A 20,812-nucleotide genomic window follows, 5' to 3' on the forward strand; every position below is an offset into this window, starting at 1 on the left:
ATCCTGGGCGGGCGTCATATGACATTCTCGGCTTCCCGGCGGTATAGGGGGCGCACGCCTTCCGCATCACCAAGGAGCCGATGCGCGTGCCCGGTGGCCGCGATGTCCGCCGGGCACCCGTGATCGCTCGAGACAAAGCAGAAAAGTGGATCTGTGTGTGTAAACACACAGATCCATGTCCTGTCAGGGGAGCGGAGACCGATCGTGTGTTCCTAGTATATAGAAACACTTATCGGTCTCCTCCCATAGTCAATCCCATCCCCCCACAGTTAGAATCACTCCCTAGGTAACATATTTAACCCCTTGATCACCCCCTAGTGTTAACTCCATCCCTGGCAGTGACATTTATACAGTAATCAGTGCATTTTTATAGCACTGATCGCTGTATAAATGTCAGTGGTCCCAAAATAGTGTCAAAAGTGTCAGATCTGTCTGCCGCAATGTCACAGTCAAGATAAAAAATTGCAGATCGCCACCATTACTAGTAAAAAAAATAATAATAATAAAAATTCCATAAATCAATAACCTATTTTTGTAGGCGCTATAACTTTTGCAAAAAACAATCAATATACGCTTATTGCATTTTTTTTTACCAAACATATGTAGAAGAATACATATCAACCTAAACTGAGGAAAAAATTTGTTTTTTGTTTTTTTTTTAAATTGGGATATTTATTATAGCAAAAAGTAAAAAAAATCGTCGCTCTTTTTTTTTTTAAAGCGCAAAAAATAAAAATCACAGAGGTGATCAAATACCACCAAAAGAAAGCTCTATTTGTAGTGAAAAAAATTATAAAAATTTCATTTGGGTACACTGTTGCATGACCACGCAATTGTCAATCAAAATGTTACAGCGCTGAAAGCTGAAAATTGGCCTGGGCAGGAAGGGGGTGAAAAGATTGAAGTGGTTAAGATATCTGGGGATGACTTGTAACCTTGAGGGGTCTCAAACTGGTGGCCCTCCAGCTGTTGCGAAACTACAAGTCCCATCATGCCTCTGCCTGTGGGAGTCATGCTTGTAAATGTCAGCCTTGCAATGCCTCATGAGACTTGTAGTTTTGCAACAGCTGGAGGGCCACCAGTTTGAGACCCCTGCTTGAGATTGTCCATGCTTTTCCACAATTTTTATTCTCAAATCCTCAGACCATTCTTTGCTGCTCTTTCTCTCTCCCATGCTCCCCGTGTGATACACAGAGACACACAACAGAAAGGTTGAGTCAATTTGTCACCATTTTAACTGGTTGCCGTTGTGATTTCTATATTGTCAGCACCTGTTAATGGATACAGGGCAGGCGAGTTTAATTACAAATTGCAGGCACATCACAAACTTGGAATGCAATTATTTCTTTTTTTTTTATTTCAATTTTGAGAAGGTGCCAATAATTTTGTTCGGTCCATTTTTTGGAGTTTTGTGTGGAATGTGTCAGATTTGGCTTTTTGTTTCTCCACTTTTTTGTGTCCATACCAATTCAAACAAAAGAAATAAACATGAGAATGCTTAAACATTTGTAGTTGCAACAACTTTCTGGGAGAAGTGGTGCATTATGTGACAGAAATGTGGCCGGAGTGCCAATGTTTTTAGCCAGGGCTGCATATCAGGACATTTCGGTGACACTTGTAACCGAGTGTATTTTTTTTTTTTTGGCTATTTAAATGCTTTTGGTTACAAGTGTCACAGGAATGAGAAGGGCATAGCTCCCAACTGTCCCTGATTTGGAGCAATGTCCCCCTGTCCCTCATTCCTCCTCATTTGTCCCTCATTTTGGTCTGATCTATATAGATGTATATAAAATCTACTTTTTATCTATCAAAAAGTGTTTTCCAGCACTAAACCTTTCATCTGACTTCTAAATTGCTGCATTTGTAAATTCCGAAAGCCAATATAAAGGAATAGTAGTGGTAAAAAAAGCACTTACGGGTTTAACCAATCTTGTTTTTTTGTACAATTCTCCTTTAACCCCTTGCCGACCAGCTCACGCCGATATACGTTGGCAGAAGGGCATGTACAGGCAGATTAACGTACCTGTATGTTGCCCTTTAAGAAGCGGTTTGCGAGCACGCTCGCGCCACCGGTGGCCCACGCGCCCGCTGCGACCTCCGTGAGTGTGATCGCGGGTCTTGATGTCCGTGGGGATACCCACGATGGTCTCACGGAGAGGAAGAACGGGGAGATGCTGATGTAAACAAGCATTTCCCCGTTCTGCCTAGTGACAGGACACCGATCACCGTTCCCTGTCATCGGGAACGGTGATCAGTGTCGTGTCACACATAGCCCATCCCCCCCCCACAGTTAGAATCACTCCCTAGGACACACTTAACCCCTACAGCGCCACCTAGTGGTTAACCCCTTCACTGCCAGTCGCTTATTGTGATTTTTTTAACCACTTCAGTACCCGGCTATTGTAATATGACGTCCACAGATGGGATCTCCCATCCTGGGTGGACGTCATATGACGGCCTCGGGTTCCCGGCCGCCTAGGGGGCGCGCGCGTTGCTCGGGACCCGGTGCGTGTGCTCGGTGGCCGCGATGTCCGCCGGGCACCCGCAATTGCCCGTTAACCCGGGCCGGATCGTGGATCTGTGTGTGTAAACACACAGATCCACGTCCTGTCAGTTGTGAGGAGAGCGATCTGTGTTCCCAGTACAGCGGAACACTGATCGGTCTCCTCCCCTTGTACGTCCCCGCCCCCTACAGTTAGAATCATTCCCTAGGTAAAATAATTAACCCCTTGTGTCCCCCTAGTGGTTAACCCCTTCACTGCCTGTCACATTTACACAGTAATCAATGCAATTTTATAGCATTGATCGCTGTATAAATGTGAATGGTCCCAAAAATGTGTCAAAAGTGTCCGATGTGTCCGCCATAATGTCGCAGTCATGAAAAAAAATCGCGATCACTGCTATTACTAGTAAAAAAATAAAAAAATATTTTTTTTTTAAAAATGCCATAAATCTATCCCGTATTTTGTAGACGCTATAACTTTTGCGCAAACCAACCAATATATGCTTATTGCGATTTTTTTTTTACCAAAAATATGTAGAAGAATACGTATCGGCCGAAACTGAGGAAAAAATTTGTTTTTTTTTTTAAAAATTGGGATATTTATTATAGCAAAAAGTAAAAAATATTGTGTTTTTTTCAAAATTGTTGCTCTTCTTTTGTTTATAGCGCAAAAAATAAAAACCGCAGAGGTGATCAAATACCACCAAAAGAAAGCTCTATTTGTGGGGGAAAAAAGGACCTCAATTTTTTTTGGGTGCAACGTCGCACGACCGCGCAATTGTCGTTTAAAATGAGACAGCGCTGAAAACTAAAAATTGGCCTGGGAAGGAAGGGGGTGAAAATGCCCGGTATTGAACCGGTTAAACAAAAATATGTAGAATACGTATCAGCTTAAACTGAGGGAAAAATATATGTTTTTTTATATATTTTTTGGGGATATTTATTATAGCAAAAAGTAAAAAATAATGCAGTTTTTTCAAAATTGTCGCTATTTTTTTGTTTATAGCTCAAAAAATAAAAACCGCAGAGGTGATCAAATACCACCAAAAGAAAGCTCTATTTGTGGGAAAAAAAAAGGACGTCAATTTTGTTTGGGAGCCACATAAGTTAAGCAGTGCTGTCAGAGGCGTGGCCAAATAAAAGCCTCTTACTGCAAGTATCAGGCACGAGCTTCCAGCTGGGCGAATCCCTCCCCCTCACCGCTCCTAGCCAATCGCCGGGTGTGTGCTTGTGTCGCTAGGGAAGCGGTTGCTAGGTGGAAGCGGATGCTCTTCTGGCAATTGTCAGTTAAAGCGACGCAGTGCGGAATCGCAAAAAGTGCTCTGGTCTTTGGGCAGCCAAATGGTCCGGGGCTTAAGTGGTCAAGGGGGCGTGGCAAGGGGTGTGTCCTATGCCTGCATACTTTTTGCTGATAGGTGTCCCTCATGCCCATCTCAGAAAATTGGGAGGTATGGAAGTGAAGTGGATGAAATACTCAGTGATGTGTAGTAAAAAGTGAGATTTGCGGCCAAGATCTCGCAAGATCAGGGGCTTGAATTATAAATAAAATATAACATATAAATAAAATGAAAGTTAATGCTTGGCAAGTTGGCAGGCCCTGTAAAAGTGCCCCATTTACGGTACCACCCGCTGAGCACGACAGGGGGTGTAATTCCTGCCACAGCCGTAAAGCATTGCGCACCCCTGGCTGCTGCTTTGGCGGTAAAAGGGGGCGCTGTTGAGGGGTGGTAAAGACGCAGCTCAACCGCAGAGTTTTTATCACCCCCCATTCCCATAGTAAGTGTAAACGTTTCAGGGAACTTGCTTCAAATCAGTGTGAATGAATTCTTATGTATGGGGAACATCATACCCGTTGTTGAGGAAGGCCTGCGCGGTTGCTAGAGAGCTGCTTAGCCTGATATCATCACATAAGTTAAGCAGTGCTGTCAGAGGCGTGGCCAAATAAAAGCCTCTTACTGCAAGTATCAGGCACGAGCTTCCAGCTGGGCGAATCCCTCCCCCTCACCGCTCCTAGCCAATCGCCGGGTGTGTGCTTGTGTCGCTAGGGAAGCGGTTGCTAGGTGGAAGCGGACGCTCTTCTGGCGATTGGACGGGATGGTGGTCACGTGCCTCGCGCACTGCTCTCGTCTCCCGTCCAGCGCCGGTTTCTATTGTCTCGGGGGCGCGCTTTTGTAGTGGAGGACGGGCGGGGGCGCGCAGCCGGGATTTACGTGTCAGTGTGAAGCACAGACCCCAATGTCTGTGTGATGGATTGTGAGGAGAGCAATGTACAGGCTTTTCTATACAGCATGTGATTTATTAGGTACCTATAAGTAAAGGTAAGTACTCACTGGTGCAACAAAAGGCCCATTAGCTGCATGTTTTCTATTTATGGAGGAATATAAATATTGCACAGATTATAGATATAAAATGTTTATTATTTCTTCCTGTACCAGAAAGGTGTGAACAGCTGGGCAGGTGAGGGGCCGTATGCTGCCAGTGACGGGATGTGAATGAATGAATACCGTATTCGCCTATGAGCGTCAACTCGTATGCCATTGTAAACGCATTTTAGCGCACACTTTATCGCACTTTGGTCAACATGGAGTTTGATTTTGACGTACACAAGATCTTCTTGGACCCCATCACTAAGCTGGATAGCAGTCTCATCCCTGTGCGCCGACCGCTCATCTCCAGGTAGGTAGAACTGGGCGGCTGCAGGGAGGTGGTTCCAGCGGAGATGTGAAAGGGGTTGTAAAGGTTAAAAAAAAAATATATATAAATATATATATATATATATATATATATATATATATATATATATATATATATATATATATATATAATTTTTTTATTTTTTTTTTCTAAAAACAACAAACATTTTATACCTACCTGCTCTGTGTAAGGGTCTTGCACAGAGCACCCCATATCCTCTTATTCTGGGGTGCCCACCGGGGCTCCTCCCCTTCATCTGGTGCCCCCACGGAGAGCCGCATTCCATGGGGGCACCCGTGTGGGCTCAGTCCCAAGTCCTGCTGTTGCGTCCATTGACACAGACAGCGGCACTTGGCTCTGCCCCCCCGCTCCTCTGTCACCGGATTTGATTGACAGCTCCGATGGGGACAGACAGCGGCTGGGCTTGTGCACATTGCTCGAAGGGATGGGCTCAGGTAAGAAAAATTGGGGGCTCTGGGGGCAGCAAAGAAGTTATTTTTTTAACTTTTTAAAGAGGAAACAAACCCTGCAAAAAAAAAAAGTCCCCCCCCCCCCCCCCCCTTCCCTGCAAAGTAAAGGCATAATTTGCTAGTATGCATCACACACTAGCACATTATGTGACACTTACCTGCAAACGAAGCACGCGTCATCCCCGCTGCAGGCCGCATCCATCTTCGCTCGTCTTCCTTCTGGGGCAGCGGACTCCGGCTCTGTGACTGGCCACAGCCACGTGACATCTCGGCACACTCACCTGAAGAAACGGCACGGGCGGCCGCATGGGCATCGGCGCGCATGCGCCGATGACCCAATCGGTGCAGTATACGGTAAATATCTCCTAAACGGCGCACGTTTAGGAGATATTTACAGTACCTATAGGTAAGCCTTATTCTAGGTTTACCTATAGGCACAAATGTCTCAGGGAGGTTTACAACCTCTTTAATGCGTAGAGTGCATTAAGGTGAAAAACCATGAGACTTTACAATCATTTTAAAAATGAAATTTTCCACTTCAGTGCACTTTATATTAATTTCTGGCTTTGTAGGTATTTAATGGTAACATGGAGGTAAACACACATTACTGCAGAGCATGTTAACACGTGGTGCTCTGTGCATGGCACACAGCCGTCTGCAACACTTAAAGGCCTTGTTCACACGGGGTGATTACATGCGTTCTCAGTGCCGGGCCTTGTTTTGCCAGCATGGGCATGCACAGGTGGGGCTTCCCAACCGCAGCTAATAGCAGGGGACCCCGCTAAGTCTTCTGCACACAAACGGCCCCATTTGCAGGTGTGAATGGGGTTTTAGGCCGACCATACATGGTTTGAATCTCAATCTTGGCCGGTAAAGCAGGACCTGTCTGAGATTCGCACCGTTAATGGGCAGGCTGTATGTACCAAGTTAATCGATAGATAACTTGGGTTTAACCAGCCTGCCGGATTCTCTTGCAATTCTCCGCTCCCCTGCCGGGAGAAAATACCTGGTCGACAGGCTCTTGCACTACATGGTTTTGGTAAATCTAAACGCAAAAATCTGCAGAAAATCTTAGAGTGTGTATGGGGCCAAACCCATATAAGCTGACTGCATCCAGGCTTATGCCGCGTACACACGAGCGGACTTTCCAGCATACTTGGTCCGGCGGACCAGAGTCCGCCGGACAATCCGACCGTGTGTAGGGGCCGGCGGACTTTTCCCCAAAAGCCCGCCGGACCTAGATTTGAAACATGTTTTAAATCTTTCCGTCGGACTCAGTTTCTGGCGGACAGTCCGCTCGTCCGTGTGCTGGTCCGATAGAAAGCCCGCTCGTCTGTGTGCTGGTCCAATGGCAGGGTATTGCATTTCGCACTCGCTGCAATAGGAAAAACAAATTTTACTATTGCGGCCAGCGCGGGGCATACCTGGCCCTTAGGTCTGGTATGGATTATAAAGGGAACCCGAAAAAACGGCGTGGGGTCCCCCCTAAGATCCATACCAGACTCCGATCCGAGCACACAGCCCGGCCGGTCAGGAAAGGGGGTGGGGACGAGCGAGCGCCACCCCCCCCCCGAACCGTACCAGGCCGCATGCCCTCAACATGGGGGGTGGGTGCTTTGGGGAAGGGGTGCGCTCTGCGGGGCCCCCCCACCCCAAAGCACCTTGTCCCCATGTTGATGAGGACAAGGGCCTCTTCCCGACAACCCTGGCCGTTGGTTGTCGGGGTCTGCGGGCGGGGGGCTTATCAGAATTCGGGAGCCCCCTATAATAAGAGGGCCCCCAGATCCCAGCCCCCCACCCTATGTGAATGAGTATAGGGTACGTGGTACCCCTACACATTCACCTAGGGAAAAAGCGTCAATAATAAAACGCACTACACAGGTTTTTAAAATAATTTATTAAACAGCTCCGGGGGGGTCTTCCTCCGGCTTCGGGGGTCCCTCCGGTTCCTCTTCTCCCGGCGTCCAGTTGGTTCTTCTCCGCTCCCTCTGGCCTCTTCTCCCGGTGTTCCAGTTCTTCGGCCGGCTCCTCCGCTGTCTTCAGGCCGCTCTTTTGCCAGCGGAGGTCTGGACTTCCGGACTTCTTCCCTCTTCTCCAGATGTTGACACAACGCTCTCTCCGGCTGGACTGCTCTCTGAGCGCTCCTTTGTGACTTCTATAGGCGGAGACCCCGCCCCCTTATGATGTCACAGTCCCTGGTCATGCTGGGACTGTGACGTTGGTCACAGTCCCAGGTGGGGGCGTGGTCATCACCAGGTGAACCTAGTGAATTTTTTTTTTGATTACTTTTATTTATTGCCCTTATTTTTTCTAATGTGTCTGTAAGAGGAACACATAATTACAGTGCAAGTGAGGACTGAATTGCTATTTATTAACTTCTTCAAGTTCTTGCCAAAACCATATATGTATGATGGGAAGTGTTAAGTAATCTTCAGAACTAAACTGTGTGTTTTTTTTTAACATGTATGTAAAAAAATGAAAATATGACTGTGGCAGCGAAAAGACAATAAAATGAATGCTGAGTTGTGCATGTACTCTAGCTTTCCTGTTTGTTTTCTGGTCCTTTAAAATGCTGTGCTCTCCTGAGCGTGTGCCCAGTCTATACAATGGACAAAGCTCAGATTATTTTATCTCCAACTATTCAGTTAAGCTCCAGGCTGGAAGTCTGAGCGCCATGAATACAAGTCATTATTTAGCGTGGAGAGTTCTGGCTGAACTTGCATCGAAAGATTGAGAACATTGATTTGATAGACTGGATGAAAGCTACTTGGATACTTTTGTCTGTTTAGTGTGCATTGTGTAAGGCTCGATTCACACCTATGCATGTTGCTTTTGAGCGTTTTTGGAGGGTTTTTTTTCATGCTTGCCACGTTTTTGAGCAGCGTTTGTGTAGCGTTTTTGCCGCGTTTTTGCCGCGATTTGCGTTTTGCGTTTTTTTTTTTTTTTTCATTTTTTTTTACAGTCTTACAAAAAAATTACAAAAAAAAAAAAATAAAAAAAACGGCAAAAACGCACCAAAAACGCATCAAAAACGCTGCAAAAACGGTGCACTTGCGTTTTTGATGCTTGTCCATTGAAAACCATTACATGCAAAACGCTGCTTTTTGCATGAAAAAAAGTCCCCGACCCTTTCCAAAAACGCAGAGATACAAAAAAGCATTGATGTGAACATGTTCCATAGGAACCCATGTTAAAAAATTCCCGTGCATTTCTGCAAAATGCAAAATGCATCAAAAAACGCGCTAGTGTGAATGGGGCCTAAGGCTCTATGCATGTTGCTTTTGAGCGTTTCAGCAGTGCTTTTTGCCGTGCTTTCTGCGTTTTTGAACATGCGTTTTTGCCGCGATTTGCGTTTGGCGGGTTTTTGGTTTTTTTTACAATGTGGTTGCTTAGCAGCCAGCTATATACAATGTAAAAAAAGGAATTAAAAAAAACCCCGCAAATCGCGGCAAAAACGCAGTACTTGCGTTTTGTATGCGGGTCCATTGAATTCTATTACATGCAAAACACTGCATTTTGCATGAAAAAAAAGTCCTTGACCCTTTCCAAAAACGCAGAGGCACAAAAATGCATTGATGTGAACATGTTCCATAGGAATCCATGTTAAAAAATTTCCCTGCATTTCTGCAAAATGCAAAATGCATCAATAAACGCATTCGTGTGAATCGAGCCTTAGTCAGTGGTTCTCAACCCTGTCCTCAAGTACGCCTAACAGGCCATGTTTGCAGGTTTTCCTTTTATCCTGCACAGGTGGGGGTGCTTGAGGACACGGTTGAGAACCACTGGTGTAAGAAACCACAGTTCTGGCCTTGAGAAATTCTAGGACTTTTTTTTATTTTGATTACTATCAAACATCTTTTTTTTTTTTTTTTTTTTTTCAATGTTCTATTTAAAGGAACTCTAATGCCCTGTACACACGATAGGATTTTCCGACAACAAAACCGTGGATTTTTTTCCGAAGGATGTTGGCTCAGACTTGTCTTGCATACACACGGTCACACAAATGTTGTCGTAAATTCCGAACGTCAAGAACGCAGTGACGTACAACAGGTACGATGAGCCGAGAAAAATGAAGTTCAGTAGGCAGTGTGGCTCTTCTGCTTGTTTCCAAGCATGAGTGGACTTTTGTGTTCTATGGAGCATACACACGGTCGGACTTTCCAATAACAAACTCACATCCAACATTTGTTGTTGGAAAATCCTATCGTGTGTACAGAGCATAAGGGCCCTTTCCCATCGAGGCAGTTTTCAGGCATTTTGGCGCTAGAAAAAGCATCTGAAAACTAGCTCCCATGCTGCCCGAGTGCATTCACACTGGGGCGGTGCGATTGCAAGACGTTAGAAAAAGTCCTGCAAGCAAAATCTTTGGAAAGGTTTGGGAGCGCTGTATACAATGCGCTCCCAAAACGCCCCTGCCCATTGAAATTAATCAGCAGGGCTTCCAAAGCGCCTAAAAAGCGATTCGGATGCGCCGCAACACGTTTTTTGGGGTTAAAAGCACCCCGCTAGCGGCCAAAAGGCGCCACTAAAATAGCGGTAAAGCACTGCTAAAATGAACGGCGTTTTACCGCTAAGGCATGGGCGGCCCCAGTGTGAACGGGGTCTGAATGTTAGGTGGAACTTTAGTCAGGAAATTTAAGTTCTGCTAGATTACTTCAGGCTGGGCCATTTTGCAGGTATAGCTATGTAAAACATTAAACATTAAACATAAGTGTCTATATTGTTTATAATCCAGTAAATACACTGTCTCACCCTGATTTGCACATGCTCAGTTGCTCTCTTTTAGGCACTGTCGAGTTTGTAGAGGCCGATCTGCTGTAGAGGCCAGTCTGCTGATGGTTTGTCAGCTTGGTTGGGGACACAAGCAAATGTGACCATTGGCAATCCCAGCATTCCAAGAATGTAACTTTTTTGAAACCATTAAATTGATGGGTTTAGTTCTGCTTTATGATTTACTGCTGTTCAGGGGCTCTGGGCTTCAGCAAAATGGCAGCCTCCGCCAAGAAGAAACAGAAGAAATGCTGGAAGCAATTTACATCACACACTAATTTTTGGTAGCATAATTATAAAAGTGATTGTAAAGTCAGAAGGTTTTTTTTATCTTGATGCATTAAGATAAAAAGTCTGTGTGCAGCAGCCCCCCTAATACTTACCTGAGGTCCCTCTAGCTCCAAACATGTTGTAGGAATGTCTCGGCCGTTAGGGACTCCCCTCCTTATTGGCTGAGACAGAAGCGCCGCACCATTGGCTCCCACTGCTGTCAATCAAAGTCAGTTAGCCAATGAAAATAGAAAGAGGGTGGGGATGGGCCGCAGCGGTGTGTCTGAATGGACACAGGGAGCTGTGACTCGGCTCAGGTGCCCCCATAGCAAGCTGCTTGCTGTGGGGGCACCCAACAGGAGGGAGGGGCTAGGAGAGCCGAAGAGGGACCCGAGAAGAGGAGGATCTGGGCTGCTCTGTGCAATTCCACTGCAACAGAGCAGGTAAGTATAACATGTTTGTAAAGTTTGGGTTTTAATAATTAAAAATAACAATCACTTTAATGTGGAATGTATGTACCTTGCTAAAGAACATTATTTTTTATCAAGTTGTTATGGGTAAAGTTCCACTTTAACAAAGAATTCCAGGTATTGCATTTTTTACATAACTACATTGGTCCAGCTGTGGGATCCCTCTAGAAGCTGGAAGTCACTGTAGTAAACACCACTGTTCCAGTGATCTTTACTTGCTTTTGTGCCCTGTGCAATGTGGCTGCCCTGCTACATTCTAAACACAGGTTGGCTGCTGCAGCTGAAAGAGCTGAAGGACCGAAACTGGCATCAGATGAGGCCTGAACATTCACCTAGTAGAGTTTACCATGGCACGGGTGTTATTCAGAGAATGCTTTTTATTTTCTCTATGAGTGCAAAAGTTCTCTGATTGGACGAGGTAGAGAGATGAGGGGGATCCTACAGGTATAGTATATGTCTATAGTATAGTATCCTAGAGGTATAGTATATGCGTAGTTACATTGGTCCACGATGGACCAATGGAACTATATAAAAAATGCCTTACAAGACAAGTACACGGTGCATGCTAACTAGAAGCAGTTCAAAGTTTCTATACACCTTCCTTTCCCCTCTAGGGACAGAGGATGTCTTGAATGATTACCCTCGTGAAGAAAATATATGTACTTTCTCTTCCAGCCCTTTATTCGATTAACACAGCTGTCAGTCAAATTGGATGCTTTATGCTAAGGAATTAAAATTGGCGGACAGGCAGGATTTTTAATGCAGAAGAGGCATGCTTTGTCTCTTCTGTATTAAAGCTACTTACCGGCCTGTCCGCCCCTGTACGGTGAGCCACACATACGTTGCTCCTTGTACTAATTTGGCAATGTCGAATCTGAACTCCCGTGCATGCGCGACATCATCCCTGCCTGAGCGCTGTCATGACAGGAGCTGGCGATCGAGACCCATGTGAGCTGGGCTGAACGCCAGAAATCCATACATTCCCCAATCCAGGCTAAGCAGCTGACTGTCTGCAGTCACTGTTCAGATGATTTTTATTTTTTTTTTTAACCTGGTGCTTTTTATTTCTAAATTGAAGTTTGTTGAGGAGTGTGGTATTGGCAGGGCCACCCATGGCTCAAATTATAAATTAAGCAGCGTATAGCCAGCTATAGAGGGCAAGCATGCAAAGGTACTGGTCCCAAAGCTAATAAACTAGCACAAGGTCCTTTTATAATAGAAAAAAGTGAGTTGTTTTATCTGAAATCCAATGAGATTTCAGAATTAGTCACATGGTTAAAATAAAAATCCTTATCCTCGTGATCTTTCCCTATTAAAGTGATTGTAAACAATCGCGTTGTAAGAGCCCTTGCACACTGGGGTGGGGGGCGGCGTCGGCGGTAAAACGCCGCTATTATTAGCGGCGTTTTACCGTCGGTATGCGGCCGCTAGCGGGGCGGTTTTACCGCCCGCTAGCGGCCGAGAAAGGGTTAAATATCACCGCAAAACACCTCTGCAGAGGCGCTTTGCCGGCGGTATAGCCGCGCCGTCCCATTGATTTCAATGGGCAGGAGCGGTAAAGGAGCGGTATACACACCGCTCCTTCACCGCTCCGAAGATGCTGCTAGCAGGACTTTTTTTACCGTCCTGCCAGTGCATCGCTCCAGTGTGCAAGCCCTCGGGGCTTGCACACTGGAATGAAAGTAGCGGCACTTTCGGGGCGGTTTGCAGGCGCAATTTTTAGCGCAATAGCGCCTGCAAACCGCCCCAGTGTGCAAGGGCTCTAAAACAACCCATTCTGTTTAACCACTTCAATACAGGGCACTTATATACCTTCCTGCCCAGAACAATTTTCAGCGCTCTCATATTTTGTATGACAATTGCGCGGTCATGCGATGTTGTACCCAAACAAAATTTTTATCATTTTTTTCCCCCCACAAATAGAGCTTTCATTTGGTGGTATTTGAACACCTCTGGGGTTTTTATTTTTTGCGCTACAAATAAAAAAGAATGAAAATTGTTTTAATTAAGTAAGTTTTCTCCTTCACTGATGAGGCTGCACCAACAGGCACTGATGGGACAGCACTGATGGGACAGCACTGATGGGACGGCACTGATGGGACGGCACTGATGGGTGGCACTGATGAGACAGTACTGATGGGCACTTATAGGTGGCACTGATGGGTGGCACTGATGCACTGATGCTTATACTGCTGGACATCATATGACACCCAGTCAGGATAACAGAACCACTTCCTGGCCATCATTCTGCTATAGGCGAGGTGGGAAGTAGTTAAAATAGAAATGGAAGACATTTTTGAAAACATTTTTTGTATAGATATAAAAATACATTATAAATACTTAAAAAAATAAGTCATCAGTGTAAGGTCTGGGGGGAGGAGAAGCAGCAGCACACTGAGCTTCCCAGTGAATGGCTGTGCAGCGGGGGGGACGTGTCAGGACAAGTCTGATTATTGGAGGAGAGCACACTGCGTTCCCAGCATAGCTAGAGAACTGACCACGGTGTGTTCTCCTGCTTAGTGTGGTCAGTTTTTATTAGGAAAGCAGATGGACTGGCAGGAACACCAGAGATTTCACATAAAGGTAGCAATACAAAGAGAACAGTATACTTTCTAATACAAGCAACACCTGTCAAGCAAAAATACATGTGTCATAGGGTGAGCTTGGTGAGTATAGAAATCTTCCCTGGAGCTGAGTACATTCCATGGCGTAGAGGGAATTCATAGCTACAGTGCAAAAACCGACATTTGTGGCTCAGCCGACTCTTGCCTCTCTAACCAAAATCCTCTTACACAGAGTTGCATAAGGCCATCTGCTGAGCATGTCTTGTCTCAGGAGGAGGCCCTATACAAGTCTATGAGGACTTGCAGTGTAGGCATGGCCAGCACTAAAGGGGATTTTTTCTGAAGAAGCTCTAAACATCAGACCGTGGGATTTAAGTAGCTGACATAGGGAGTTTTAGTGTAGATTAACTCAGGGGGACTGGAGAGGGTGGGTTACGGACGGTGTTTTTTTTTTTTTTTTTTTTTTTTTTTAAATTCCTTTATTATTTATGGCAAAGTTCCTTTAAATACAGCAAGTAACGACATTTTGTATACATAGATACATTTAGTCGGCATATTCTGAGAAGCCGAAAACAAAACAAGACTTGAAAGAACAATTGTTGACATTTAAGAATTAAGCCCCGTACACACGATCCGATTATCGGATGAATGATCGTCCGTTTTTGTTTGCATGCTAATCTCGCGTCGAATCTGATGAGTTTACTAAAGTCCTGAAAATTCCCGTACGACAGAATAAAAATTCGGAAATGATGTCATGTGTTGCAATGCATTTGTATTGTATTTTCGAATGATAGCTGTACTGATTAAACGAAAATCGTACGATCTGGCATCGTACGTAAAAAATTTCCGTGCATGACCGATAGAATAATATCGGATGAACTGTCCTGATCGGCTCTCGAAAGCTCTGTACTAATGATCAGATTATCGTACAATCGATTTGAATGCGGCATTTTCCGTACGATTTTCGGATCGTGTGTACGGGGCATTACTTTGCCTATACGGTAGCATTTATAAACATTGACACCAGGAGGCCTAACGTGCCCCTAAGAACATTTACCATGCTAACCAAACATTGAAGGTTCAGCAATTAAGTGAGTGAATCTAATACTATCACGTTAACTAACAAAGACTGAAAAATCCTTACATTTCTTAGGGTCCTTTCACACTGGGGCGGTTTGCAGGCGCTATTGCGCTAATAATAGCGCCTGCAAACCGACCCAAAAGTGCCGCTGCTTTAATTCCAGTGTGAAAGCCCCAAGGGTTTTCACACTGGAGCGGTGCGCTAGCAGGACGGGAAAAAAAGTCCTGGCAGCAGCATCTTCTGAGCACCTAAGGAGCGGAGTGTATACCGCTCCTTCACCGCTCCTGCCCATTGAAATCAATGGGACGGCGCAGCTATACCGCCGGCAAAGCGCCTTTGCAGAGGCGCGTGGCTATACCGCCGGGAAAGTGCCTCTGCAGAGGCGCTTTGCTGCGGTTTTAACCCCTTCTCGGCCGCTAGCAGGGGGGTTAAACCGCCCCGCTAGCGGCCCAATACCAACGGTAAAGCGCCCCAGTGTGAAAGGGGCCTAACGTTCACTATGATTGTATAGCAGCCATAACAATGGCTGAGGTGCAGAAACATAGCTTTAACAAGAGAAAAAGGAGGAGGAGGGAGGGGGGGGTTAAAAAAAAAAAAAAAAAAAAAAAAGGTATCGTACTCCCACACTCCCGCTTTGGAGTCATGCACCTCCTGCAGGTACACATCTGTGTATGTGAAATGTCTCCAGGGCCTCCACTTTTTTCGGAATTGTTCTTCCGTATTATGGAGGGTAGCTGTCAGTTCCTCCATTCGGAGAATACAATTGACTTTGGACTACCACAGGACCCTGGTTGGTGGTTGAGGTTGCCTCCACAACGCAGGGATACATGCCCTTGCTGCATTGAGGAGTTGCATCTTAAGTGTCTTTTTATATTTCCGAATGGGTCTCTCTGTCAGGTGTAGGAGACATGCGGCCGGGTTACCTTTCAATTCCACTGTGGTCAAGTTTTTGATAGTTGTTGTTACCTCTTTCCAGAAAGATCCCAGTACAGGGCAGGACCAAAAAATGTGGAGAATCGTACCAACGTCCACATTACAACGCCAGCACTTATCAGGAGAGGCTCCATCCATCTTGTGAAGTATATAGGGAACTCTATACCATTGGGATACGATTTTGTACCCGATTACCTGGTATTGGTTCGCAGTGGAGGACTTGTGTGCCAAAATTAGGATTTTTCCCACCTGTCGTGGTGAAAACTGAGTCCCTAAGTCCTTTTCCCATTGGTGAACAAATGTCAGGGCCGTACAGTTCTCTTTTAAATTGTATTTCTAATCTAGGATTAGAACATACTTTGTCACATGTTCTTGTTCACCAGTGTTAATTTTGTCGACTAAAATGACTAAAACATTTTAGTCGACTAAATGAATACTATTTTAGTCAACTAAAATACGACTAAAACTAAAACAATTGAGATGACTAAAATACGACTAAAACTAAAATGGCATTTTAGTCAAAAGACTAATGCCTGCCGCGTACACTTGGTCGGACTTTTCGGCAGGAAAAGTCCGACGGAATCTTTTAAGCGGACATTCCGATCGTGTGTATGCCTCATCGGACTGTTTTTTTTTTCGAAAACTCTGATGGACCTAGAAGTAGAACATGTTTCAAATCATTCCGACGGTATCAGTTCCTATCGGGAAAATCGCTCATCTGTATGCTGTTTCGATGGACCAAAAACGACACATGCTCTGAAGCAAGTACGAGACGGCAGCTATTGGCTACTGGCTATTGAACTTCCTTTTTCTAGTCCCGTCATACGTGTTGTACATCACCATGTTCTAGACGGTCGAACTTTGGTGTGATCGTATGTACGCAAGACAGTTTCAGCGGAACTCCGTCAGAACTCCTTCAGAAAGATCTTCAGAGTTCATTCCGACAGAAAAAACGGTCGTGTGTACGTGGCATAAGACTAAAACTAAATTGAAATTTGACTTCAAAATTAACACTGGCCTTTAGTGCATTTTCATACCTCCAATACCTTAAATAATAACATATGAGATTTTTCACTCTAGCAGTATATAATGAGTTTGGAAATTGTAGAGAAATGTTAACTAATACATTGCAATTTAATTACACCCATTCAATTTCAGACGACTAAAATGTACTGGAGATTTAGTTGACTAAATACGACTAAAGCTAAAACAATTACGGAAGACTAAAATGGGACTAAAACTAAAATGCCATTTTAGTCCTAAGACTAAGACTAAAACTAAATCGAAATTTGCTACCAAAATTAACACTGTTGTTCACATAGCGTAATGAAAAAAAAAATATAAAAAATGTTTTGCTTAGCTATTTACTTGTTTCTGTGTTACTCTTGAAGTGAATGGTCTGGTGGAATGCAAGGGGGTTAATGTGTACGATAATTAACCCTGTCTGTACTGCGCTGGCAGATCTCCTTATAAGTTATAAACTAGATTTGACCACAGATTGCCCTAACAAAGGATTAAGGATAAGTTAACCTTTTTGTAACCTATTACACCCATACTCCGATACCCAGGGTGTAATATGTTACAAATGTACCAGCGCCTGCACCCCCCGATCCCCCATTTTTATGGCAGCAAGCGGGCATCTTCTCCTCCCGGCTCGCTGACTCAATCTAAAAAAAACACTACGCCCGCCCAGCCAAGTCATTAATTCACAATATTCTGTGAATGAATGGATTACAACTACCAACAGCCTTTGCTGCTGTCGGGTTGTAGTTCTCAATGAACTACAATGGCACTCCACAGCAACAGCACAACGGTTCCTTGATTCTTACTATCAGTGTAAAACTGCCTGCCTGTAGAATGTACGGGCAGATGGATTACACTGAAAGTCTGCAGGAGTCCTGAATGGCATCAGCGTATCTGCTGATCACATTTTTTTTACCTGCAAAAAATGTGCATTTATTATTTTTTGTTAAAAGTTGAACTTACTCTTTAAAGCAGGGGGTCTCAAACTGGCGGCCCTCCAGCTGTTGCAAAACTACAAGTCCCATGAGGCATTGCAAAGCTGAGAGTTACAAGCATGACTCCCACAGACAGAGGCATGATGGGACTTGTAGTTTTGCAACAGCTGGAGCGCCGCCAGTTTGAGACCCCTGCTTTAACCACTTGCCGACCGCTGCACGCTGATATGTCGGCACAATGGCAGCGGTGGGCAAATGGGCGTACCTGTACGCCCCCTTTAATTGGCAGGGCTAGCGGGTGCGCGCGTACAGTGGGACCGTGGGTCCCGTGGACTCGGTGTCCCGGCGATCGTGTCACAGAGCCGCAGAACGGGGAGATGCCTATGTAAACAAGCCATTTCCCGTTCTGCCTAGTGACATGACAGAGATCTACTGCTCCCTGTCATCGGAAGCAGTGATCGCTGTCATGTCAGTGGTAGCCCATCCCCCCTACAGTTAGAATCACTGCCTAGGACACACCTAACCCCTTGATCGCCCCCTAGTGTTTAACCCCTTCCCTGCCAGTGTCATTTACACAGTAATCAGTGCATTTTAATAGCACTGATCGCTGTATAAATGACAATGGTCCCAAAATGGTGTAAAGTGTCGGATGTATCTGCCATAATGACGCAGTCACGATAAACACTACCGGGAGGCCTTCAACTCATAAATATCTCCAAGGAGATATATATATATTTTGTTAGGTATGCTATGGGAACACAGAGCAAACATATGGAGGGGTTTTTCTCAAACTCGACTGCAAAAATGGCAACACATTTTAAAGCAACTCAAGCTAATAGCAAATTTATTGCTATAATTAGAAATGTTAGGCCAAAGCACACTTTAAAAGAAGAAGCTGAATATTTTCTTTTCCGTTGGTTGCAAGTCAAAAGTTCTCTCTCTTCCAATGCTACAGGTGATGCTGTAATGACTTTCAGGTGTGTCAGATTTACCCCACTGTGCCCTGCACTTCTTACTGCTATGTCACTAGTAGTGACCTAGCAGCTGGTGGGAGAGCCACTGGACTGATACGTTTTTAGCTTTTTCTTTTAGGCTGGGTTCACACTGGTGCGACACGACAGCCGTCCTACTTTGGATCCCACTTTGCCCTGCGACATGAAGCCGGCATGTGTCCGACTTTCAATGAACGGGGATCCGATTTGGATCCCCGCCAATGCCCGGCACTGTGTTTGGTATGAATCTTTATGGGGAACTCCGCGCCAAATTTTAAATAAAAAACCGGCGTGGGTTCCCCCTCCAAGAGCATACCAGGCCCTTGGGTCTGGTATGGACCTTAAGGGGAACCCCCCTACGCCGAAAGCACCCACCCCCCATGTTGAGGGCATGCAGCCTGGTATGGTTCAGGGGGGGGGGCGCTCGTCCCCACCCCCATTCCTGATCGGCCGGGCTGCGGGCTCGGATAAGGGTCTGGTATGGATTTGGGGGGGACCCCCACGCCGTTGATTCGGCGTAGGGGGCTCCCCTTAAGGTCCATACCAGACCCAAGGGCCTGGTATGCTCCTGGAGGGGGAACCCACTCCGTTTTTTTTATTTAAAATTTGGCGCGGAGTTCCCCCTCAAGATCATCTGAGCACAAGTCGCATGCCGAAGTCGGATCATGCGAGACGGCGATCCGACTTTGATCCGACTTCAATGATAGTCAATGGGCTGAAGTAGTATCAAAGTCGGACCAAAGTAGTAGTACAGGGAGCATTTCTAAAGTCGGAACGACTTGTGACTGACCAGTTAGGACGGCTCCCATGGGGAAACATTAAATTTCACACGTCATGCGACATGAGCTCCCAATGTCGGAGCGTTTGTCGGACCAGTGTGAACCCAGCCTTAGGCTTGCTTCACACTGGTAGGACAAACGCTCCGACATTGGGAGCTCATGTCGCATGATGTGTATAAATAAATGGTTCCCTATGAGAGTCGTCGTAACTGGTCCTACACAAGTCGGTCCGACTTTGAAAAAGGTTCCTGCACTACTTTGGTCCGACTTTGATCCTACTTCAGCCCATTGAATATCATTGAAGTCAGATCATCGTCTTAACTGGTCCGACTTTGGCATGTGACTTGTGCTCTGAGGATCGAAAAGGGAAACTTCACATCAAATAGAAAAAAAAAAGGCATAGAGTCCCCCCTCCAAGTGCATACCAGACCCTTCGGGAACCCCACGCCCGAAAAACGGGTCAGGAAAGGGTGTGGGGATGAGCGCCCCCCCCATGAACCATACCAGGCCACATGCCCTCAACATGGTGAGGTGAGTGCTTTGAGGCGGGGTGGCCCTGCGCCCCCCACCCCAAAGCACCTTATCCTCATGTTGATGAGGACAAGGGTCTCTTCCCGACAACCCTGGCCGATGGTTGTCGGGGTCTGATCGGAATCTGGAAGAGAATATGGTGGTTACATCATACCCCTACCCATTCACCCAAAAAAAACCCCCAAAAAAGTGTCAAAAATAAAAACCGCACACAGGTTTTTGACAAAGTAATTTATTAAAGCAACTCCGGCGTCTCTTCTCCTTCCGATTTCTTCTCCCTCCGGTGATGTCTTCGTCCTCCCGGCTCTTCTCCCTCCGCTGATGACATCTTCCTCCGGTTCTTCTCCCTCCGCTGCCGGTTCTCCTCTCTCCTCTGTCTTCTCCCTCTGCCGGTTCTCCTCTCTCCTCTGTCTTCTCCCTCTGCCGGTTCTCCTCTCTCCTCTGTCTTCTCCCTCTGCCGGGTCTCCTCTCTCTCTGCTGTCTTCTACTTCTGCTGGGTCTCCTCTCTCTCTGCTGTTTTCTACTTCTGCTGGGTCTCCTCTCTCTCTGCTGTCTTCTACTTCTGCCGGGTCTCCCCTCTCTCCGCTGTCTTCTCCCTTTGCCGGGTCTCTTCTCCCTCTCTCTGCTGTCTTCTCCCTTTGCCGGGTCTCTTCTCTCTCTCTCTCTCTCTCTCTCTGCTGTCTTCTCCCTTTGCCGGGTCTCCTCTCTCTCTCTGTCTGCTGTCTTCTCCCTTTGCCGGGTCTCTTCTCTCTCTCTCTCTGCTGTCTTCTCCCTTTGCCGGGTCTCTTCTCTCTCTC

The 20,812-nt window shown here is 45.8% G+C and overlaps 1 protein-coding gene across 1 annotated transcript in view; it reads left to right on the top strand.

Moving 5' to 3' along the window:
• ATAT1 (alpha tubulin acetyltransferase 1) overlaps positions 1–20,812 on the top strand; it is a gene marked incomplete in the record, with an annotated part of 96,162 nt that overhangs the window by 25,946 nt on the left and 49,404 nt on the right. The window contains 1 exon segment of the mRNA XM_073598909.1: positions 4,939–5,179. Coding sequence (XP_073455010.1) covers positions 5,085–5,179 — 95 coding nt within the window.

This window comes from Aquarana catesbeiana, linkage group LG09 (genome assembly GCF_042186555.1).
Source record: "Aquarana catesbeiana isolate 2022-GZ linkage group LG09, ASM4218655v1, whole genome shotgun sequence".
Classification (NCBI taxonomy): Eukaryota; Metazoa; Chordata; class Amphibia; order Anura; family Ranidae; genus Aquarana; species Aquarana catesbeiana.